The sequence below is a fragment of the Aphis gossypii genome, chromosome 1 (genome assembly GCF_020184175.1).
Source record: "Aphis gossypii isolate Hap1 chromosome 1, ASM2018417v2, whole genome shotgun sequence".
Taxonomy (NCBI): Eukaryota; Metazoa; Arthropoda; class Insecta; order Hemiptera; family Aphididae; genus Aphis; species Aphis gossypii.
In genome coordinates this window covers 35,374,440-35,401,634 of record NC_065530.1, presented here as the reverse complement: position 1 = coordinate 35,401,634, position 27,195 = coordinate 35,374,440, and the positions used below count along the sequence as shown (strand labels likewise).

At 30.5% G+C, this 27,195-nt stretch overlaps 1 protein-coding gene across 2 annotated transcripts in view; it reads left to right on the top strand.

Annotated features, from left to right (window-relative positions):
- Positions 1–27,195, top strand: part of LOC114124827 (rap1 GTPase-activating protein 1) — a 159,109-nt gene that overhangs the window by 28,963 nt on the left and 102,951 nt on the right. The window contains exon 1 of one of the 2 annotated variants that reach the window (XM_050197036.1): positions 2,819–3,347. The exons of the other annotated variant lie outside the window; for it this stretch is intronic. Coding sequence (XP_050052993.1) covers positions 3,295–3,347 — 53 coding nt within the window. The 5' untranslated portion in view covers positions 2,819–3,294. Of the gene's footprint in view, positions 1–2,818; positions 3,348–27,195 lie in introns of those variants that run through there. 2 annotated transcript variants of the gene reach the window in all.

The following is a 27,195-nucleotide window of genomic DNA, read 5'->3' as shown; positions in this document are numbered from 1 at the left end:
TAATTGAAAATTTGAAGATAAAAAATACCAATACCTACCTATATAGCAATAAAATTAATGTACTCTATTTATATTATTGAATAGGCTATAAAAAGATATTAGTATGAACGTACAAATAATAATATAAAACAAATTGGTCGCAATCAGGTATCTAATATAAATGATAATAGGTACTAAACTTATATTATTAATCATATAAGTATTATAATAGTAGTATTTAATTTTCACATTATTTAATTTCTTTTATCGGAGTACTATACGCATGATACAACTAAGAAAAAAATATTTTTTTTTGTCGAAAAACTATCTTTTTAATACTTAAAAATATAATATCGCATACAGGAATAGGATATATAATATAGGACCTACGTCAAACTATTAAAATCCCCTAATATCTGTTCTTGGCTCGAGCACTGGATCCGGGCACTATTTCAGTCAATCCTTTCCGAAGAATTAATAATGTATTAAAAAAGAGAATTAAAGAATTCGTAGTCATTTAGAAAAATAGTCTAGACTACTTGATGAATTAAGTGTTTATCATATATTGTCACCATTGGCCATTAAGTGACTATTTTTTTTTATGTATAATATTACATGTTTATCACATTATAACATTTATAACTACACTTAATAGTATACTTAAATTGTATTAAATATTAAATTTATAGATAGTATCATATCATATATAAAAAATAAAATTTAAAAAATAATTATTACAGACAAATTTAAAATTGTAAAATAAAACCTAACTATTATGTAAATACTGAATAAGTATTCTTTATGAATTACAAACTGGATTTATTCGAACTTTAATAGTGATATATTTTTTAATAAAGTTGTGATTTTTTTAAAAACAGCACTAAAATTTTTTTATACTACGAAAAAAAAATCGATTAATCAAAGTGTAGAATTAACAATTTTAACGCATATTTTGAAAGCCTTCTGCTAGATATTTTAGTTTTAGCGACAATCGATTAATAAGAAAAACACTTAAAGATTTTAATTGCTTTCGATTTTCGGTAATTATACCGTTTTAATGTGATTAGATACTCGCAGATCAGTAATATAAAGAATAATATTCTTAAAAAAATATTTTTGCTATAATAAATGGATAATTTTTTTTTCATTTATTGTGTGTGATTAAATCGTATACGGTATATCTTAACTTTTCTAAAGTTTAACCATTGGTATAATAAAAATAATAAATAATAACACTACGACGAAGAGCACGAGTAAGGTGTATATTATATATTATACTAGTATAAATTATCCTATACCAGCTACCTATAAATAATTACAGCTACTTCGTCTACGCGATCGGTTAATTACGGGTTTGTTACTGATTTACCTATCGTATTATAGAATTAATGTAAAAAAAAAAAATTCATAATCAGAGCCGTGTTAAGGGGGGGGGGGGAAAGAAGAAATTGCCCTCGGTGCCTCAATTTTGTAAAAATAAGCGGGCGCCTTTATTTGCCAAAATTTGCTACCTGTAGCCTCAAATGAAATTTTTCCCCGGGGCGCTGAATTACTTGGCACGGCTCTGGTCATAATGCTTCTTATACACGATATATCTATATAATAACTCGTCTTTTTCGTCAATATTTTCTCGAACACGGTTATAATATTATTATAGTATACGGTCGTGACAACTGACAACCGTATAGGAAAGAAATATTATTGACACTGCAACAGCGTATTTACTCGCCGTATGACATTTGTAATAGTGTAATATTATATTTTAATAAGCCCATCGCACTGTTATAATATTATACGAAAAACAGCTATACATAATATTATAATACACAAGTACGCTCTTGAAAGGTGTCGCGGACAATGCGTAAACGCGGATTATTACACGTCATAATGGTCTCAAATACTATACATATATATAATAACGGTGCATATTGTTGTACAACCTATGTGCATTATACACATTGTGCATGTGGCAATTTCCGAGCGGCTCAGCGCCACGCAAAAACGAAAAACAAAACCCATACCGCTAAGTACTGCGATCATCGTCATAACATTATTATATTATATTATATTATTATTGTGTGTTTTATAATATTGGCCTCGCTTAATCCAGTTCAACAGCACTTCCCCGTCGGGCGCGGTTTTTGTGTTGCTGCAGCGCGCGACGGTGACAGGTAATGTGCAGCGCGTATATCCGACAACCACCCGCCGGTAATCCGTAATCGGCCGCAGAGGGTGGTCGGAAATCAATCACACCCCTCGCCCCCAGTGTTGCTCCGGATCCGCCAAAATTATTTATTTATTTTTTTTTTTTTTCCAATTTTTTTTTTCGCCGCTCTCCGTCGTTTTCAAAATCGGTTTGCGTCACCCGCCGGACTCTGCTCCTCGGCGTTAATCTGACGTCCGCGGCGGCGACGACGTCGGATGCACATATTATTATATATTATATTATATTATATACAGTCGAACCGATTGTGGGTCACGTCACACGGTTGTTTTTGTTGTTATTATTACTATTATTGTTGTTCCCCCATTGGTCGCGAGCCTGGAGGGGCTATTCGCTATACACTATAATATTATTATTATGTAGGTACACGCACACACACACACACACACACATTCGGTGTCAGAGTGGGCACGCACCGCTCGTCTCGTTGCGGGGATAAAGACCAGTTTTGTAGCGATTTCGTTTTATACACACGAGCGCTTGTGTGTGTTTTTATACATCCATCCGCGTCCACCGGTTCGCCGGGCGGTGTCAGTGTGCTTTCGTGAGTACTGGGCGACGCGTCTGCGTAATTCAGTGCGGTCCGTTATTATATTTTAATAATAATATCAGTAGATAAACCGATAGCGAATTTTTTTTTTTTTTTTTTGTTCGAGTGCAGTGAGCCGAGCTTTTGATAAGGTCGACGTTATATTTTATCGACATCATAATACGTATAATAAAACACGGTCGTCGTCGTCGTCGTTCTTATTATTATCATTATTATACGATTTATTTGTTTTTTGGTTTTTTTTTTTTTTATTTTCCAATCAATTATAACGCGGATCGATCGTGCTCTGTTCGAAGATTATCACGTTTAAACTATTAAACTTTTTCGACAAAACTCGGCGGCGTTCGTTCTTTGAATCGTTCGTTTTCGTTTTCGTTTTTTTTTTTGGCCCAAACGTGCGTTTTCGACACTTTGTTCGTTATTAATTGCCGACCGGTCGTGCGTAATTTATTGACGTGTGCGGGAGTGAGTGATAATCGCGGGGGCGATCCGTGTGCACATGATCATGGTTTGGCGCGCGTCTGGCGGTGGCTGATACGAAATGATCGACATGCAGATGATCGACAGGCTGGCGCAAGACGACAAACAAGACGGGTAACTGATAATATGACATTTTCAACGTTGTTATTACTTAGGAATTACTAATATTGTTGTCATCATGACTCAACGACCGTTGAGTCGCTTTGGTGGATTATGAAAACACCGCTCTGAATATTACTCGTATTATTATTATTGTCATCGTCGTTATTACTTTAGGCGCTTGTATACAAAATATAATATAATTATGACGAATATTATTTTGTCATTTTTTTTAAGATTTTTGTTTTTTTTTTCGGTAAAATTATATTAATGCGTTGTTTTATGTTTGAGTGATCAGTTTTTTTTTTTTTTTTTATCAAAACAAAGTAATAAATGTTTTTAATCCAGTTAAAATTCGGGTCATGTATTTATAATGGTTTTCTTTGCGTTAAATTGTTTTGACTTGTAAATAATATTAAAAACTATTTCCAAAATAAATGCTTGTTATGTTTTAAAAAAGTAATTTTAAATTTATAATGAAATTCCTTTTTATTTAAATTTGAACAACACATTTTTACTCGGATATTTAAAAATGCATATAGGCGAATCTACAAAGTGGTTTTTATTTGAAAAAAAAAGGTTTTTGATAGCGTTTCTAATAATTATTATGACAATAATATGACGTTGGTTAGATATGTAGAATGTTTCGCAAATTTCATTAAAAATGGAACAAAACCCAATTATATCGCAAAAGTAATCTTATGCTTGAAGTCATTTTATGATGTACCTTCCTTGATACATATCAGAGTTATACTTGGTTATGGAATTTGTTATTTTTCTCGAATGTAGTTTTTGATTTACTCATATAAACTTTAAGTGCATGCAACTCTTATTACAATAAGTTTCAAGATGAAATTAAATTAGATGTTTTTCATATCAACACAACTAGAATTCACAATTTATATTATACAGCTTAGTTTTACTATAATTACCTTATAATGATTTATAAATTATGCTAGTTATTTAGTTAATCCATAATGAACATAACGATCCCTAAGGAAAATCGTTTACTTACCTAAATGTGTAATAAATAACGGGTTTATATAATACAATAATACTTCACACACTTAAGAAAAATATTTACTTACTGTATATTTTAAATTCTTCTCACAATTGTGTTGACTTATAGAATAGCTATAGACATACCTTATGCAGGCCAATTAAAAATTTGATAAATATTTGTAATATTATATAGTTTACATTTTAAAACTGTACAAGTAAAATTATACAAAAATTCATTTTTCATATTTTGTATAATACTGTAATCATCATTTGTTAATCTAAACACTACAGTTAATACATTATTTAGTGATCTATCGTACATAATCTAAATTACAATTGTATAAATAATATCAATAATAATTTTTAAAGCATTACAAAACACTTTTATAGTTTTGTACAGACTATAGAGTGATTAAAATTTCCATAGTAATTTTGAATTGTGTATAATTTCATTATTACCTATTATAGTATTATTTGTTCACTAAACAATGAGTTAAAAATATAATTTGCATATTATTTTATACACTTGGGCAATGTCTATACTACGTATATGACCTAAACATTAGAATACCTACATTTTTAAGATATCTATAAAACTTAGTTTTAACGAGGTGAAAAGTAAATTATAAAATTCGTCTTCATTATACATTACTATTATATTTTAATTTTAACAAACAACACCTGACGGCAATTAATATTTTAAATACTAAATAAAACAAAACAAGAAAGTAATAAATACAAATAAAAACTTGGATCTTTTTCAAATAAGAGTAGGTATTCGTTAATGATGTTAAATTGGACCATTTGAAATTGTATTTAATGCAAATTATGAAACGATTGTGCAAAACAATCGTGTTCTTTGATACCAAGGGCTGAATAAATGCTAATAATACACGATAACCCACGTCAAAACACGTCCGGTATCGTTTTACCTGTATTGTGTCCACCCAACGGGTTATCGCAGTCCGAAATCTTCGTGAGGATATTATGTTTCGGGTCAATACGTTTATTTTATTATTATGATTTTTTTTATTTTTTATTTGTGTGTGTGTGGACCAGTTACGTTATAAAAAACCAAAACAACTCGTCATGTCGAACGTTTTCTTCGATGGCGGGTTCTATTTTTTTCCAAATAGTTTTTGAAACTCAAATCATGCACAATCAATATGTTTTGAACAATGTGCATTATATACATATACGATACACATAATAATATTAATAATAATTAAATCAAGTATTGTATATAAAAACGTGCGATTCGAATCGGGTAATTGTGAAGTGACATCAGACCATTGCCGGGTTGTCATCTGTTCTGGGTCGCGTGTCTGTGCCACTACAATGGCGGATTCATAAAACGGGATTCATCAGCAGGTTGGGTTAATTTTTTTTTTTTTGTTTGTCACCGGGTATTACAATACGCGCTTACGGTTCATCGTTACCTATTAACATGTATAACTGATCCGATTAAACCACACGAAGGACCCCCCGGACAACGATGGGTGTTATTATATTATTATACGCTAGCAGTCCAATGATGTGGTCCTGATGTCGATGAGCTTGTGTGTATAATATTATGCATACAGGTAAAGGGAACGAGGGGGACGTGCCCGGAGCGGGTTTCGTTTTTCACTTGACAGTAGCTAATAAATTGTTATCTATACAGTGGCAGAGGGGAAATTTCTAAGAGAATAAGTAATAATAAAAATAATAAAAAATAAATAAATCTCGGCTACCACGTACCTATGTATAATATATTATATAGGTACGTATAAGCTACGTGTTGTGCTTAAGTAGTCGGCCGTCAACGTTGTTTTATGATAGCAAATCGTTTGCAATGGTTAATTTGATTCGACCAACGCATTGAAAACGCAATAATTGTGTGGGCTATTACAACTATAATACGTAATAGACGTAAACTAGATCAGAGATTGAATATTATTTATCTTTAATGTAGATACACCGTTTTTTGTCTTAAGTCTACGGAAATTGTAGTGAACTTAAAATCCAAAGTATGAAAATAATGATTTTTTTCAACAATGTTAGAGTCCGCGATTTGATAAATCTAGTAGTATTTTATTAAAGTTTATAATATATCGTTATAATATTATTAAAATGTAACATGTTTATGGTTCTTAGTTGAGTAATAAATCATCAAACTTTTTTTTTAAAACCATGTCTTCATTGTAAAAACGACAAAAACTTAAAAATCGATAATTTGTTTGTCAAACTGGTTATATTGAAATAAAATAGCCTTAGGTAATGTAATTAGGGTGCATTTTTGATTTTCTATGAATTCAGTGTTATGAATAAATTAAATATGTTTAAAATTTAATAAAAAGTATTTTAAATAACAGTTTTATTTTTTTTTAGATTTATCAACTCTATACTTACGTATCTGAAGATAAGTTTGTGCTTTTGGTTAATTGATAAATTTATATTGTTGTAATTTATTACAAAGTATATTATGCTTTATGATTATAAAATTTAATATTCAAATGCTCAAAAGTCAACTATTAGTACATAAGTGTACTCAAATCCTCGAGAAGTGTCATTAAAATAATATTAGAACGTCATGTTTGTTTGAATAAAATTTATAAAAATAAAAAAATGTCATAGAGCCTGTACATTTTAAGCAATGGGTTGTGCAGAATTTATTAACCCGTAGGGAAAACAATTTACAAAATTTGAAAATTCCACTTTTTGTGAATAACTTATTATGAAAAAATGAATTTATGCCAGTTATATATATAATATTTAGACTACGCCGAGTAAAACAAAAAGAAAAAAAAATGTTAAGTATGAAATCAAATAGGTAGTAAAAAAAAAAAAAGGAGACCAGTGACAAAGATGTAGAAAAAGAGTTACCCTAGCTATACAGACGGTTGGACATTTTTATGTTTATAAAAATTACCACATGTTTATTCAAATATATTCATAGCCAAGACACAATTACTGATCCGAGTCTTTGTATAATAGGTGTAGAAAAGAAAAAACAATTTACGTTCCCCTTCATTCGCTGCTAACGCGATTCCCCCGTGCCTGGACAGGTGTGTTTCGTAAAAACTCAAGTCACAGTTGGCCACTAAAAAGGGGTTAAAGCAAGAGCTCCCTTTCATCATTTTCTGTGTCTAAGTATGAGTGGTCGACTTTTTTTCTTCTAACTCTGTGTCCCTTGCGATTGTGTGCGCGCCGCGTACGATTCGTTATTGTCTGTGGGTAATGCGGGCGAAAGCCACTGTTATAAATGTTATAATAATACCTACTGCCTTTTACGGGAGTAGCGAGAAGAAAAAAAAACGGCCATCGACCTCCCGCTAGCTTTTCAAAGGCGTTCTACAAGTGTTAAAAACTAACCACCCATGACCGTTACACAATTTCATGCGAGTATTGCAAATGACGCAACAGTTTGGATAGCGTCTATAAAAAAAACAACGAACGACGGACAATAAAATGGAATCGAATAGTATACTTACCTAAGTAGGTGTAGTTAGTCGACGTATGACTTTAGAGCACGTGTCTGTCCCGGCAAGTAAAATTGAAATGCACATCTGATCCACGCGACGAGATTATGAAAGGAGTACCTAGATTATTGCAAAAAGAAAAAAAAATATTAAAATTACCTATATTATTTTCGTTTTACTTTTATTTAGTTGTTTGATCTGATAAGCGCATGTTTTTAAGACATCGTGCCACTTGACCACGGTATAGTAAACATAAGACGATTAATTATTTTAATGTGACTTATAGTCTATTACCATTTATTATTGAAACATTCATAATAGTTAAACCTGTTTAAATTTCTGTCTGCAGCACAATAAACTAATATGTTTTTTTACTATTCAAATGACTGATGATTGACCGCGATATGACGCGTAAAGCCGTGAAACACAATAATAATAATATAATATATGCCTATGTATGTATGCGTGTACGTCGTTCTTCTCTCATTTAGCTCTAGAGATACACGTTTTGATTACTTGGATGCGGTGTGTGAACTACATATATTTATATGACTCATTCGTTTTTCAATAACGTAAGCTTATTGTTGTAATCTTATTTCGTTCAACCCTTTTATTCCAACGAAATACATAGGTACACGCTCCGGGGAGCGTTTCTCACATTTGAGTGGCATATAATATTTCTGTATATTCATTTTCGATCAAGGCTCATTGAACTTTTGTTACAATTTAAAACAAAATTTCGAGTGTGCTCTTGACTAGGACGTAATGACGATTTTCAAACACTCGACTGTTTGCGAAAAAAAAAAGCTAACGTCGTATTTATAACTCCACATTGTAATTTAGTACATACTAGCCACGATTATTTACCGTCACATAAAACTATATAATAATAATTGATATAGTATTGTTATTATATTATATTGGAGACTTATTCAGTGTTTTGAACCGGTTTTTATTAATAATTTTCTTGACATTTTATGACCGTCCCACACTTCTTGCATTATATAGTTCGCTGTGTATGCGTTGCTCATTCGAGAGGTGTACGACGAGTGGACGTGTAAAATAGTAAATAAAATGTCCCGGAAAATGTAGTTATAAATTAAACCGGAAACTAATTATTATTTTGATGTTAGCACGTCAAGTTTTGTGAAATGTTAATATTGAATTTTAATTGTCCGAAAGCGTTGTACTTGCATCACAGTTTGGTTTCGACGAAGCCACTGTAGGTGTACAGGTACCTAAATAAAAATAAAATCGAGTATTTTATTATTATTTTTATTATCTCTGTATACCCATTTATTATGCCAACACCTACTATTAACCACCGGTGGATGTTTGTTTTACGTTTTTATTTACTTTTCGTGTCATTTTATAAAATATAGTATCATAATAACTCTACTATGTAATGTTTTAACATTTTAACTTAATTGAATAGTTATATTTTAAATTATTTGCACTTGTAATGAAAAAAAAGCTTGGAAATCACAAAACAAACAATAGGTACCTATTACTTAATACCTAGCGTTAATTTTATGTTTATTTATGTATGCGATAAACAATTAACAGTTCTCTGGTCATAATAATAAATAATAATCATTAAAAATATATGTTTTTAATTATAATTTTTTTAATTAGAAATATAGTCTTCAATGACATGGGTTATAATAAAAGCTATATAATGTTAAATTAATACGTTGTTTAAAAAACTAAAAATAACAAATTATTAACAATATTAAGTTTATATTATTATAAACTGTATTTTGAAATTTAATGTTATGTCCCTTTTTATTACTTATTATATTATGATTTTATGATAATGTGTAAGGACGTTTATATTTATATAATATCAAATTTATTGCATTTTGAGATATATTATTTAGTTAAAAAGATATTTATGGAACTATATGTTTAATATCATGATGAGACTTTTTCAGAAAATATATTTAATTTATTATTAATAACGCGTTCTTTAGAAACGATAAAAAAAAATGTGTCAATGTAATTTGTATTTCAAAACCATTTTTACATTTGATTCATGCGTATAATACGCACCTATTTTTAAAATATAAATACTAAATATTATAAGGAAATTACCTACCCACTAAACATTATATTATCATAAAATCATGTTTGGCAAATAAGTCGTATCTGTATATTATAACATAAAAAATAATTATTAAGTTTAACAGCAATTACTGTTATTGTTTTCAGTCGTATATGGAAATCAGTACAGACATTAGGTTTGACGCATATGGACTTTGGCGATTTACATTTTGCATTAATACATTCCACGTCCTGTCATTCATATATTATATAATTTAATGTTTGTGCAGTATTGCCGTTTTATAGTACCAAGTATGGTTATACATAATATATAATAGATTGAGTAATACAATACTGCTTCGGCTTTACAAAACTATTTCAATACAGTAGTGAAGTCTCTTATGCCAGCATAAAATAACCGGTCTATGCGATAGGTCGAATAATGAAAGTTCATAGTGAGGAATAAACAGATATTAAACTTATACGATTACTATCTAAACTCTGCCGTCAAATGTTAAAAGTTCGTAAAGTCAAACTTTCGTGATAATCTTCAAAAGTTATTGTTGTGCTATCCTCGTATAGAATAAAACCATTGAGTTGAATGTCTGTAGTATATACGTATCATACCGTACACATCGTACTGAATGGGTTACTCTGCTAGGCAAAATATACGTACCTACTCCTTTAAAATATCATCATTTTTGCATTATTATAATAATGGACGAATAATAATTATAATAATAAAAAATAATGATAATGAAGCAGCAGAAACAAGTACCTGTTTTGAAACGAGTCTATATAATGTAATGTGTTTTATACTGGCACCACTAATATTTGTAATTTTATATTCTGTAACACAAACATAAAATATGTTGTACTACAGTTACTCGAGCTACTGCACGCGCATAAGATATCACATGTCTATACTAGAGCAGGTACTACCTACCGGGAGTTTTTCAAAAATTATAATTGAATACGTCACGCGTCAATTATCATATACGCGATTTCGACAGTTTCAAAGTCGTGTTTAGCGATTTTTGTTCGCCTGTCGTTGTAGTTGTTGTTGTTGTTGTTGTTGTTGTTGTTGTTGTTGGTAATTTGCAAACCTGCAGGTTTTCTTCACGTTCGATAATACGACAGTCAGTCAGTCAGTCACTTCATCCCGAATAATTCACCGGCGGCAGCCGACAGGTAACTCTATACGCGCTAATACGCCGCGACGTACCTTCGTCGTGTTATAATACGGCTTTGCCGATTTCGACGCACGTGCTCGGAGATAATATTATTATACGATGGGAGTGGTCAGACACGTACAACTATAATATACAGCCGAACGCGTTATATCCGCAAAACCAATACGATATTATAATATTATAACCCATACCTATATAGGTAGATAGCCGGTACTCCGCAGCTACGTCTCCGCAAACGAAATTAATATATGTATATGACGGCCTGAAAACGACAGTCCTGCGGTACCGCGTATAAAATATAATTATTATTCTCACCCTCCCCGACGATTTTTTTTTTCGTTTTTTAATTTGTGCTACCTCGACCGTGTTTCGCGGTACGATTGACCCATCCGCATTCGAATACAAACATCATATTGTAATATATAGGGCACCGGAGTAAACAGAGACACTCGAGAACGAATAAGTACTAACTCTATGCACACACACGGTGTACTCGTATCGCGAATAGGTATAAGTATACGTATAATATTATTATATGGGCGCCCCGAGGCGACCGTGGAAGAGATTCCCGTTTGCATTCTGCGCGCCATTAATTACGTCGTTTAAATTCCTGGCAAACCGTTTTTTTTTTCCATCGAAATAACATATTCTTCGTATGTGAATGCGCGCGCATGTGTGTGTCTACCTATAGTAAATGCCTTGAGCGATTGTTTGGAGAGAAACCCGACGTCAAGCTCACAGCAGTGTGCGTGTGCGTCGAATACGTGCCACCAATAAGAATATATGTGTATTACATATATATATATATAATATGTATGTGTGTGTTTTGATTTGCTGCGAAATTAGATATGATTGAAAACAATTACCAAACGCTTAGCTTAATCTATATACGTTACGTGTGAAAAGTTGGTCGCGACTGTGTACGTATAATAATAATAATAATAATCGTCGTACTACGACGGTCGAAGAGGAATTATATTATTTGAACGAACCGTTATGGACTTAATGAGCGCATAATAATTGTTATTCGTAATTCCTCGATGATTATTATTTATTACTATTAGGAGGTATCACCAAAACCGGAAGCGCGTGTATGATGTTTGTTCGACATTTTAAGTGGCCGAACTTTTTTCTTTTTTTTTTTTTTTTATCCCCTTTTATTACCTACGCTTATAATACAGTCGAATAAATTGTCAATCGTGCCTAATTTATAATTATTAGTCACGGCTAATGTAATATGTCCTGTTTATAAGTTTATTATTATTATTATTATTACGTTACATATAATATTATGTGACTTTTGGAGGAACAACATTATTTAACGACCATTACATCGATTTTTATTTTAACGGATAATAAAGATATAATTTTTTCATATTATATACATTAAAACGATTATCGTCGAATTATTTTTGAACATTCGTAATAAAATATTTAAATTTTTATTTTATTTTTTGAATAATTATATTAACTACCTAGAAATATAGCATCTGCTCGATTAAAAAATAAAAGTAGTCTTTTTTTTTATTATTAAATTAAATAAATATATTGATTCGTTGTAGACATGGATAAAATAATATATTCATCGAATGTTTAGGATTTTGTGGTTTTTAACGGTCACAATACACAATGCTATATCTGAACATAGTACCACATATATTTCACGGTTAAGTGATACCATTTATTTAATCATGTTATCCTATACTAATATATTATATCTACTCTCACTGTGTGCTATTATCTGCCTCAATTATAGTCAATATACCTATAGCTATGCGTTATTACAGTGCAATGCAGTTTGTTTAAGAAACATTACGATATAGTCGATTATAAATAAATTGCTGGCAGATCAGCGCGTCGGTTGAATGAAGGAAGGCACATCTACCAGTGAATATTCCGCATCCAGGAGAGTTATTTAGAAACCACACAATTAACGAAGCATGCATAATAATTTCTGAGGAGTTTTGAATAATTTATGCCGGCCGTTTTAATCCGGTTATTCGGTACGAAACGGGGGCGGGAGCGGTGTAGAGGTTTCTGACTGGAAAAGGACGAGGAAATTTGAATTTTAGCACCTATCTATGTGTAAGCAGACGCAAGTGCAGCGAATACACTGCATATAATCATATCCCGCGGCACGTGAATTTGCCGCGACTCTCTTCCATCATGATCAACTGAGTCTGGTGACCCTTATTCTACCATATAGTATATTTTGATAAAATACAAACGTACTGTATTTTAAAAATCGGAAAGTGCTAAAGATGGAACGATGAAACGATATAATATTATATGGTTTTGGTCGTCAAACACTAAATAATAATATATATTATGTTGCCTTTGGCTTCGTAGTAATATAACGATATTATAACCCCGACAAACTATCATAAACCTCGACCTTGGTTCAACACTTATTAATGATTTGTCCACAGAATGTTTACCAAACATAGACGGTTTAATAGCGCGTTAACGACATACTTGTGAATTTATTTTATTACATTTTATTTTTGTCATTGCAATAAGTTTGTCCTCGGACGTTCACGTTTAAAAACTTTTCGGAGACCTCGGCGTGTACAACATTTTTCTTATTTTTCTTTTAAACGACGTCCATGAGAAGGATAATTTTACTGCGCTTTGGTTATTACAGATGCGAACAATCAATGTCGTTATAACGCTAACGTTTGGATTTCGAAAAATTTTTCTCTTCATCTTGCTTGTGCAAGAAAACGGCTATGTGTTGACGTTTGCGATTTTATTTACGATTTTTGTTGAAGCATTATTTGTCCGACAAGTTTATTAATAGCATTCTTAAAAAGTGCTAATATAACTATAGTCAAGTTTAAAGAATGCTAGAAAATCTTTAACGTTTCCTTATGAAAACAAATTGACATCTGGTATTTTTAGTAACGTTGTCGTTAAAACGAGAGGACGAAATTAATTATATTTATACGAGCAGTTATGTAAACATATAGGTATATGTATTTTTTTTTTTTTTTACTTATGTTCACTAATTAAATCATTAAAATATTTATTGTGTTGTACCTTTTGATATGTTGATTAAAATAAAATGAATCATAATTAGATACTATACCTTAATATATATATATATATATATCGTTTAAAAACGAATCGTGTCGCAGGTCGTTAAGAAATTGTGCATAACAAATATGTACATAATATATTAAATCTTGGCAATTATTCCTGCGTTGCATTTGAGTTTGAACTTATTGACGTTCGTTTTTTCCTATTCATCATTTGTGTATCGTTACCGTTTACCATTATCGTAAGGCAATCAGCAGGTATTTCGTTTAACCGCTGATGACCGATGATCGTTGTCTGGGGCTGACGTGAATTGGGCATCGGGTGTCTGCTGTTGTTGATTTATGAAAACGCTCGTCACTGTTTTGAATAAGACATTTTCAAACTTTTATGAGAGAGACACGAGTTTGTATGATTATTGTATATATGTGTTAACTTTGAAATAACCGGACCTGTCGGTGGACAATGTATGGCCCGGGGGTTTTTTCTCAGTTGGAATGCGGACGATTCTCACATACAGTCGCTGTCATGTGGTACGAGTAACACCCAGCAAATATCAATAATCTCAAATGATGAATCATTGAACGAAACTTAGCTCATAATCACTAAATATTATTTACATTTATTCAAATACGTTTAATGTTGTGAATTGCCGATGAGTCTAATTTTAAACCGAAATGTTTTATAAATTAAAATATTTTTTTTAGTTTGTCATACATTCTTTTGAGTCTTCTGAGATTTATTCATTATTATTGTTGAAGACGTTTAGTTAAAACCGAACAGTGAATACTGTTTGTAATATGTACAATTCGATGTGGTGAAAGAAGCGTATGAGTACCTTTTTTAATGACTAATATATAATTTATTTATACGTATATCTGATGTTACATGTTCTGACTAGTAATTACATCATTTAGTATTATTTTTTTAAATTTTTAACACGGAAAAGTATCACATTACATAGGTATTATAACAACTACCATTTTACCGAACCAGTAATATTATTTTAGAATTCCATAGAATCAAAGTGATTCAAATTCAAAATGTTGCAATTCAAATTGGTTTATCAACTAATATATTATTATTGACTATTGACTATTGAGAACCTTGCAGAGTACCTATCTTTATAATAGTGCAATCCAGATAATCCATAATAATGTATTATGAAATTTATGGTTTAAGAAATTTAATATGTTACAGCGTGCTTTTTGGTTAACATTTTATACGTTAATCAATATTTTTATTTAGTTTATTTTATTATTTCATATTATAGAACATGAAATCATCATTTATTGATCATTGGTATTTGATGATGGTGAATCTAATGATAGTAGAAAATACATGAGTTTCTCAAAAAGTTTTTCCATTTTATTATGGCATTTCTGTTATATTTTGTCTGGCTTCCAGTTGGGTTGACGATGGATCAGACTCGAAAACAAATTACAGGGACACTCACTTTAATCATATCACGATGTTCGACAGGCCACACAACCCACACGCACTGAAGTGATGACGAATCGTTATTGGACAGCGTTTTCAAAAATTATCGGCAATAAATGAAGAATATTATTGGAAAATGTAATATCTAGCTGAGGAATAGCGGAGATTCGACGAAAATTTATGATTACACACTGTAATGGTCACTCGATTAGTTATTCACTTGATTGGTTTTGACGTACAGAATAACCACACTGCGTCTACTGATCCATTATAATATGTTTTCGTCATATTTTAATTATATGCATAACAAATTTTTAATTCGTGTCCGACAGCTGCAACTTCCGATTTCTTTAGTTCATAATATTTGAACCTAAATTCCGGTCTTTCCATTTGTCACGGTTCGTTTATCCGCTTAATGAGACACCTCGGGCAACATCATTGTCTTCAGTTCATTGTGTTTCCTTAGACAGGGTGACGGCCGCTATGGTTAGTACTTAACGTTTAAAGGGGATTCCAAATGTCGTAACCAAGGGTGCAGAAAGATATGCTACTTTGTTAAAATTTGAACTGCAAGACAGTTTATAGATTGCTATAAATAATTTATCTTTGATCGTTAAAAATAGTAACGTTCCAAGCTGTTTAAAATAAGAAATCTATATTGAAAGTGTATTGAATTTACATATTTTTATAAAGTGTATTAAAGTTAATTTGAAGATACTTAGGTTTCAGGTGAAGATTAGAAAATAAGATCATATTTATTTGATTAAAGTCTGAAACTAAGTAATATATAATTTAAAATATTCATTTAAAAGTGAACAGTTTCAAAACGACGGAAGTCTATAATACTCTTGCTATACATAAAAATATAAATAATTTTACTTCCTAGAAATATTATAATACTGCGCATCTTTAATAAATAAATAATTAATGAATTTTAATGACGGGCTCTACGAATGGTTTCTATTCTCGAAACCCTACATTTTAATTTTCGTATAGATTTTGTACATTTCAAAGTTATTTTCTATAAAGTATATTTTTAGGTACGTTTATTAGGAAATATTGGATTTAGAGTTTTAAGCAAAATATACGAATTTTTTTTAATAATATTTAAAGGAAAAACTTATATAATGTGTAAGAATAAACCATAAATTATCAAAACAAAAACAGATGCATAATGTCTATTACTACTAGTAATTTATATTTTTAAGTGTTCTAGTATTTCAGTGATATTATTTGAAGTAATGTGTATTTATATTGAAATTTAATAGCTAACGTCGGTTTTTATGGTTTTACTTCGACAATTTTATTTGATATATTAAGCTCAATGTTTTTAATAAAACAATATGAAATTTATAATTGAGAGATTATTTTTTTATAAACAATAAAACAATACTATTATGTTGCATCTTTGTGAATAAAGTATTTTGGAATTTTTTTTATTTTTTATTTATTATAACTTTATATTAATGATTGTAGATATTTGGTGTTTTTAACTCTAAATATTATGTACCTAGTTGATCATAAAATAGTACCTACTATAAATTAAAATTTAATCCAAAATATCTATAAATAATTTAATTAGGATAAGTAAATTAAGAGTTACCAGTGGATAATATCTTCAATCAGCACCAAGTAAATTATTACATTACTATTTTTAATCAAAGTAATTTATTTTATTTTTAAGTCAATATCATTTTATTTACTATTAGTATTGACACAATTAAATTTTAATAGTTTATTTGCTCATAACAAGTTTCTCTTTTTTATTTCTAGTCGTTTCTAAGTCTAACCGTTTTCATGTGATTGCGATGAACTTCTCCCTAGGGTCCGGATATTAATCATCTCGAATTCCCGTTCTTTATGGCCTAGTAAATTTCAAAATTTCGAATCTTGCTAAATGTAATTTTCACACTATATTTCTTACTATGGTTTTTATTATCATTTACTGCAGTGTATATATATACTCTTATTTATGACTTAATATAGTATGATTTTGATTTTATATGCATTTAAAATATTTTTATTATTACCTTAAGTAATAATTCGTTATATTTAATAGCCTATATCAAATCATATTAAATCAAGTTTTAAAATTGTAAATTACAATTTCAACAAGTAGTAAACACTGCATTGTTATCAAAATATTCTTATTTAACTAAATATTAAGTATTTAATAAAACAATAATTATTAATAACATTCTTATCGAAATTAGAAACCACGGCCTATAAAAATTAGGTATATTACATTTTGTTGAATATAGTCATATAAAGAAAATATGATAGTATTTAATATAAATTACGACCAACAAAATACTGATTGACTGTGTTGTGTCTTAAATGTCTAAAGAGCATTTTTATGTATGTTGGATCTCAATAAATATAGCTATTTTTGATTATATTGGGATATTAAAAATGTTTCATAAAATATATTAATAAATTAAAAAATAAATATTTTATTTTATCGATAATATTTAATTATAAAAATATTATTATTATTATTATTATTATTTTATTTATTTTAAAATAAGAAAGGCAATTTGGGTGACTAAAATTATTGTTACATTCAAAGTAGTTGAATATCGTTGTGGTCGTTATTCATTAAGTTAAAATACCCGAGTTAGATTTTTTCCATATCAAATAAACATTGTGGAAATACAGGTTCTTTAGTATGATAAAAAAAAGTCGGCAAACTAGAAAGCCACTCATTAAAACGACTGCTTTCGTTGTCCCCAAAACATAAACATATCGAGAATTAAATGTTATTATTATTTTTTTATTATTCACTTATTGAACAATGGGCTATAACAGAATTTTCGCCATGAAACCCTTAATTTATAGCCTTGTTTTAACAGGTTAATACGAGAGGGATAACGGAAGCGCAAATAGTAGCATATAATATTCTATTATTTAGTCAGTATAAGCCCGTTTGTTTTTTAAAACTGCATTTCACACATTGTTTATTACACACAATTTATATAGGTATTATAGCATTAATACCAGTATTTTGATCTGTAATCAGCATTTGGTAATAATTAGCTAATGGTATTGTATACAAATATATTCGTTCTGATTAATAAATTACAATTATTTAATTAAGATCATAATTCATAATAATAAGATAAACGATAAAAATACACAATTTATAACATTTATACATATACATAATATAGGTATGTATGTTCGCTTAGACTTAAAATAATATTATATTTTACGCGCGTATTAGAATATTTAGGATTTCAGCACGGGGTTACAAGACAAAACAAAAAAAAAAAAATGTTTGTGCGTTAGGGCTTATAAAGAAGCGGCATTTATTTAGTGATGAATGAAATAACAACAATACGGGTGGGTTTCTATGGCCACTTTCCCAGGTGTTCGGAGTTTCAACCCTTCTTTGTACTACAGCATCGTGTTAGAACGTCAACGGCTGTATAATACTATTAAAGTTTCTTGACCCTTTGATTTTGAAACAAGTGTCAGCAGCTATGTTTCATATATGTATGATACCTATTATACTGTAACATCGTCAAACTCGTTTCAGGTTTAAGAGTAATATCAAAAAAAAAAAAAAATCTTTTTGTACACTATGCAGTAGTGTAGTGAATTTGGGGAGCGTGTGATTACGAATATTCTTTACATAAATCTTATCTGTCTTCCCTCGCTGCAGTGCAGTACGTTAATGTTAAAGTTCGATGAAAAAACAATTTCTGAAGAATACACTAAGAACTCTGCAGTATCAATGAATTTTCATGTATTTTTGACGCAAAATATATCATATTATTTTTGTAAAGTACAAAAAAAATATATAATAACAATATTCTTCTATAGAAACCTGTAGGGTTTTAACAATTGTTATGAAAATATATGTAATTTTAATTTGGTTTAACTTATAAATATAATACAGAATAAATAAGAACATAATAATATAATAATGTTATTATTATTGTTTGTATGTTATGTATTTGCTTGAAAAGTTGAAAAGGGTAAGTAATTACGCAACTAAACATGTAGATGGCCAAAAGGCAAAAGCGTGTAATAATAATAATATTTCTCTAATTAAAATATAGTAACAAGCGTTAAAATAATACAATAAATGGTTAAGCTTAAGGTTCCCTTTTATTTTGATAATTAAAAGATTTATTAAACGTCAAATAAGTTGCCTACCTGTTATATTTTAAGGGGTTGTAGTCGTTTTATAAATACATTGTATATTGAAACAGTTGGTGTTTAATCTTTATTTTAATAATAAAGAGGTATGACCGAAAAACTGTAATGCCAAGCTTCTATTATTGAAGAAAATATTTGAAATTATGAAAAATGATAAATTACTTTTACGTCCATTTCGTGAATGATTCTATTTTTCATTAAAAATTGCTCGCCATTATTTTTTTTACAAATAACATTATTTAGTTAAAGTACCAACCTTAATTGAATAATTTGTAACCCTAATGCTAATGTCTATTGTTGTAATTTAGTTAGGTAGGTATTTGACAAAAAAAAAAAAAAGAAGAATAATAAAATAAACAACGGATATAACTTTTAAGTGGTTATATTTTTCTGGAAAATAAGATTACTGTTAATTAGTTTTAAAGTCTTATGAGTTTACTTTAGTCGGCTGAAATATAATAATTTTGCATTATTCTTAAGCTTATAAAATAAAATATTTTTTCTCCTAAGTACCGATTGGTAAATTATTGGAATGTAAAAAAATATAGTTATTTATTTTTAGCTCACAGGTCGTTACAAATATTTATCAGCCAACCTTCGAATGTGTACATATAAAACCTATAAAAACCCAATAAAACATAACACAAGACATTATTTACATAACATAACAGCGGGTGTGGTAGTAATTTAGTTGGGTTTGTTTTTTTCCAAATATGTACAGACGTGATGAGAAATAACAGTATGTCATCCGCTTCGAAAACTCGAGGGAATAAAGATACGTAAATACTTTTTTTCCTCGAATCCAAAATCAACACAAGAGGTAGATTAAACATATGAACATACACGTGTTTTTTTTTTTTTAATAATAATTCCAACCGTTAGTAACCCCATCGATAGTTGATTAAATACAAAGACATCCCCCCAGTCAATTTATACTTATTATTTTATTTTATTTCATACAGCTGGACCGTTCCCCCTTCCACGGATTTTATTCGAAATTCGCAGTTATACGTGTACCGAACATTCAATATGACGTATTCCCCCAATTGATGTCATAGAATTTAACCTGCGTGGACGCGTGACAATTGTACTATAATGCATTTGTACGGACGTTACATTCGCATAACACCGCCGCTAAGCCTTGCCATATCGTTCTAAAATCAGTTGCAGCCTCTCTATTATCTCAGACGTATGAATCGTCGTTTAGTGTATAGAATGAATACTGTGGACAGATTATGATGTTGTACTTAATCTATACATAATATTGTTAAGTACTGCGAAAAAAACTGTTGCATCCAAATTATGTTCATCGAGTGCCCACTCGACAATGTAATATTGTTCTCATTCCCAGGGTAGATTCAAATAAACGATAAAAGTGTTGTCCAACCATGATACGAATTAGATATAAGTATATAATACTAATACTTTAAACATAGTAAAATAGTTATAATTTTTGAGTATTTGGATTGCATTATTATTTGTATTAGTTACAAAAAAAAAACTCCATATATATTATGCTATTATTGATAGCATCTATAGATTAAAATTAAAACGTGACGTTTAAAGTTGAAAGTGCTTGACGCGTATTGAAGCTTGCATTTGAAATCATTTTGTATAAAATATGAATTATAAAAAATGAATTTATTTCAATATATCTGTGCATTATAAAATTTAGTTCTTAACTATTTGCTTTAAAAAATATGAAACTCAACAAAGATATGCTGAAAAAATTATTTTCATACTCAGTTTTATTGGTAAATACATTTTTAATAAACTTAAAAGTAAAAATGTATTTATTTAATAATATAATAATAATATTTATTTTCATTTTACTTCTTCTTATTTTTAATATAATTAAACTTCGAAGTTTTAATTTTTTTATTATTATTATTATTATTATACAAGTATATTCAAAGTTTAAAATTGAAATGCCAGTATAAAATCAATTTTTTTTTATTTACTAACGAACGGCGTAGTAACTGATTTACATTCGAATTTTTAAAACAATATTATGTAACTCTTAAGTGGATGGAGTTACCACTCTTAAAACTTTTCAAATAAAATATAAGTGTATTGAACAACTATAGTATTATACCATTTGTCATTTGGTATTATTTGTTTCTGGAAGTCTATATGTCGGTGACAATGTTTTTTCTTTGTTAACTAAAAATAATATATATATATAATACTGTTATTCAAATATGAAATGTATCGATTGTGTGTATAGTTCGTAATTTCATACACAGTCCGGCAAATTGTTTTTTTCGGGCCAATAAAATGCAATTTTCAACCTTGTTTATATTGCACAAAATTCAACCCACGTGAGTTTTATAAAACTATTAAAACTTATGGCCCTTATATTTTGTTTATTGTTCGATAAATTCATCACTGTTGTCGTTAATCGTACCGTAGAAGACTTTTTCGACCTTTACGTGGCTGTTATTAACAACACGGCCCGACCTAACAACATGCCGAATAATAGTCTTAAATGATTCCTAGACAGCAGTTTATAAGGTTAGGTAACATATGATATTTATATTTTTTTAATAAAACACAATAGGTAAAATATTTATAAAACTGCAAATCGTTATAAATTTTAATAACTAACATATGAACATTGCGTGTATGATACCTACTATGGTTATAAGTTATACTTATTTGTTTGATTTTAAAATCAATCAACTGCTGCAGATTGCAGTTAGTGTCTTGACGCAGTGATGTAAAATTATATAATAAATATAATTATTACTGTAAGTCGAACAAGATTCTGACCACTGGTTTTTACGTACGATTTTCAATTAGCTCTCTTACCGCACCACCTCATCTCCGCGACCACAATTCGATATCCCTACAATAATAATAACACATAATGGTATAATAAACACTATAAACTGTTCAATTATAACGCACGTACACGTGTAAGTATACAAATAATAAGCCTTGCCGACTATTCTCAAAACACGTTCGGTGATGGGGTTCAGGAGCTCCGGCGGATCCGTTACCGATGTGTGCGGAGGGGGGGTACTGCTGTAATAGACACGTGTTATTTCTTTGGATTAAACGAGGATTCGGAGGCGGCTGCACAATTACACAACATATTATGCTATATTATTACATTGCAGTACGAGCAGTGTACATCGCATTATACATTTTATTATGTGTGTGACGCAAACATCACGATGACACTGCTGCGGACACGCGTGTTTAAACGATAATCCGTTCGCGCGAGTTGAATTATGTGATATAATCATAATATATTATTACGTCAATCAGTCGTCGTCGTCGTCGTCGCCGCCGCCGTCGTTGTCTAACCCCCCCATCAAACGGCGGTGGCAAATTTGACGTGCATTGTGCGAACGGATTTCGACCCCGACCAGGTCGCGGCCATTCGGAGGGACTGTTTGTCGTCCGTTTGTAGCTCGTGACGATTGCGACGACGGCCAAGCCGACACGATAATATTATTGTTGTCGTACACATCGATATATTACTATTGTACAGCACCCGGACACCGCGACTCTGCGATCCGTCGAGATTATAGTATTATACATTATGCGGAATAATAAATAATATTATAATTTATGCACGCGCGAGTGACGACCGGTTTGACATACCTCGCGCGCATCGCCTTTCGTACAGCGTGTCGCCCGACGGAGAGTTCGTCACGTCAGTCGGTCGATGCATTTTTTCCGATCGATATCGTACTTATACAATATTAGTCGTACTTTTGAAGTACGGTCGGAAAACCGTTACCTCGTATTGCTGATGAGATGACATAACGCCATCAGACACGCGCGTGACCATTTCTGTGGGTTTGTAGTATCATTTATTATATTCGTGACGTTTGTCCGATAAGTCGTACGCGATGTATACATTTGGTATAATATTGAACTCGTTACAAATAATTTAATTTGGCGGTTTTACACAATAGCAGACTAACTACGTACACCCGGTACACTCCCTTGGACGCGGATGAATTTTATCTAATACTATATACGTAATATGTGCATATTTCTTGATTTTAATCGTATTTTTATGTATTATAATATATTTTACACGGATTATATTATGATAAATAAATAATAGCATCGACATTAAAATTCAAAACTGCTAAAATCTTATATACGAATCCGGTAGGTCAGGATCGATTTTCAACAGTATAGGTATCTACTTACATCCACGTCAAAGATTTCACTACAAAAATAAGTCATAAAAATCGATTCAAAATATTAATATTCAGACGTAGTTGGTGAAGCAAATAAATGGCTTTCCTCGGTAAATATAAGGTATTTACCTACATATAGACGATTATAGCATAGAGTTACCTCGAAATTATACGATCGCCAGACCACTGATATCGGTATCATTATTTTGGGCTTAGTCGGTCACGCGCAGCTGATAATGGTTTGACGACGACCCTCGGTCAGCCACGTCGCCGGCCGTTTGGATTCGATGTTTGCACGCGTGGTCCGGTTGAATAATTATAGGGGACAAAAAAACTAATAACAATAATAATTATAATAATAAAAGACGTCGTATTGTGATCGAATTATATAATATAATAGCTTTAGTTATATTCTATACGAGTATATACCTATCTAGTTACTAACGGCGACAGACGTACCTTTTTGTATGATGCATTGATGTCAAACTGGCCGTCACATGACGTAATCATCGCCAACGTCGGCGAATATCCGTTTTACTCGTGTGCTATGTATTATAGACAAAAAGATACCCCGAAAAGTCGATGGCGTCATAATTTTTAGTCTATTGTAACTCCCTTCGTCTATCCTAGAACTTTTTTTTCAGAAAAAATAAATTTATATTAAAGTTTTTTATTTTTTTTTTAATATTTGTTTAACCCATCACGATTAAAGAAATCATTACTTGAACATTTTGACCCATTTCGTCTCACAATACGATAGAAATGTATTAGGATGGCAAAGGAAAAATAAGATCGGAAAAGAACTGAGATATTGGGATAAATCAACCGCGACAACTTTGGCAAACTCAGAAATCGATTACAATTTCATTAAAGTCGACCGCCCGTTTTATAGACAACACAATATCACATAAGTAAATTCGGTGTATTTGCAGTACAATGTACCTAACTATGAGGATTCGAATCATTCGTATAACATCGATATTTATCATACATTTATTTAGTATGTACTTAATATTTTTATGATTACGTGTTCCGTACAGTCACGATTATAAAAAAAAAAAAAAAAAATACAAGTTTTCACAGTTGTTTTGAAAGTATCTGTCTCACCAATTATAAGGTTTCTGCCTATATCATTATTATAGAAGTAGGTATACATAGTACATACTATAATATAATATCGCTGCAATTTTAATAACATATGTCCATAAATATGGTCCACAGTCGTCGTGATCGTCGATTCCCCTCCCATTCACGCTACATAGACTTAATCTCGCATGCGGTAAATCGTCCGCTGCTGTGGAACGCGCAACCAACGATTTTTTTTTTCCCCCGAGCTTTAATCGTCCGCTGTTACTGCTACTGCTGTCACCGAATGGGTAATGTCGGTTACGTTAGGTAAACCGAACGCGCACAATAGGAACCACGCCGTTTATACGGTACATTATATTATTATAATACATTATGCGGTATCGTCTGTAATATGTACACAATATAATATACCTCATCGTCGTCCGTTTCGATTTCGTCCTTTCCCCCTGTCCACCTGGTTTTACGACTTCGTGACGGGCTCTCTGCGAGATTATGAATTTATATTATTTATAGTATAATTTGGTTTTTTATTAGGTACTTATATAGTTTTTTTCGCGTGCGTGTATAGGTCGATGAAACCTACCGGGCTTTTTACTGCTCAATAATCATATATAATATTATCCGAACTACGATATTACGCACATTGACGGCAAAATCGAACCGTTATTAGTTTTAGGGCCGTGTGTTCGCTCTGTGTGCATATATAATATCGACGCGACTGACGATTACAGCGAATTTAAAATGATATAATACATACCTAATATGTATTGTACTACATGTCAGTATACATATTATAACACAGAAGTCAAAGCGATTTGTTAGTAAGATTCTCGGAATTCATTCATCGACGCATACGCAGACACAGAAGCAAAGGATTTAAATTGTAATCATATGATACGTTCAAAGTGTTAAATATGGATGGATTAGATCAAATTAGAGATTACAATTTAATTCGCATAAAATCGTGGTTGATGTATACACAATATTATAAAGAGCAGGTTTTCAATACCGAGTAGGATCTTTTGAAGAATCAAAGTATACTCGTATATAGATACATAAGGTAGATATAAAATAGACAACGAACATTTATTATCATTATTTTTACAATTTTAATATTTCACAATATAATTTCATCACAAATGATCGACTGTCATGTTAGTGAGTATAAAATCCTCAATGGATTACATGGAGATGGGATATATAAAACGGAAATTCTTATACGGGGCAATCCTTTGAAACCAGTATAGTTTCCTGTTCTTTGTATACAGTGGCATTACGAAAAATAATAATAATAATAAAGAATTAAATACACCGAAAATGATACAATCGTTCGTTTTTATTCTTCGTGTCTTTTTTCACAACAGTCTTCCAGACAACACGACGGTGTTGCAGTATGGGGCGGTGACACGACTATATTTGCATAACGGTTCTATTTTTCAACAGTTCTCATTAATGAAAAAAAAAAAAATACACACATTTATTTACATACTTACAAATTGTCTCTCAACCGTCTCAATATCACTCAAGTTATATGTTACAAATGACACACGAGATTTCTCCCCTCACCCTATAAGATCCATTTAATAATATTCAACATCATGAGATATATTATGGGCGGCGCCAGTCGTACAATAATAATAGTTATGATATAATATTATATTGCGCACATAAGACAATGTTAGAACAATTCTTTTATGGAGATTATAGTTATTGTGATAATTTCATTAAGGACGAGGACCGACAAAAGAATAGAGAAATAAGCGCTTCAGGTTTTTTCTTCTTATTTTTATAATCCGTGGGGGACTTGATGCGATTTTAATACGATGAGAAAATGGATTATGATAAATTTAAAACACCGGAGGACAAAAAAGTTATTATGAAAATTATATTTTATAGCTAATACGAAGGTAAATTTATTAAATACTAATGACAAATTGCCCTGTTCTATGGTAATTAGTAATTACTAATTACAAACGTAAATTGTTTTCAAATAACTTTCAACGTATTATTTTCTTACTTAGTAGGTATTTTAACATTTACAAAATTAACTTTTATTATCTTAATCAACAACTTCTATAATAAATATAGCATTTATTTTTTAATAACTTAAGCAGCCAGATCCATGGTAATTAATTTAATTCATCTTGATATTGAATAATGGAGATAAAAATAACAAAATAAATAAATTAAAGAAAATTAACTTATTTTTGAAAAAAAATAGTATTAAAAATTTTAAACAATTATACACTTATAATACTGTTTTTTATTTTTA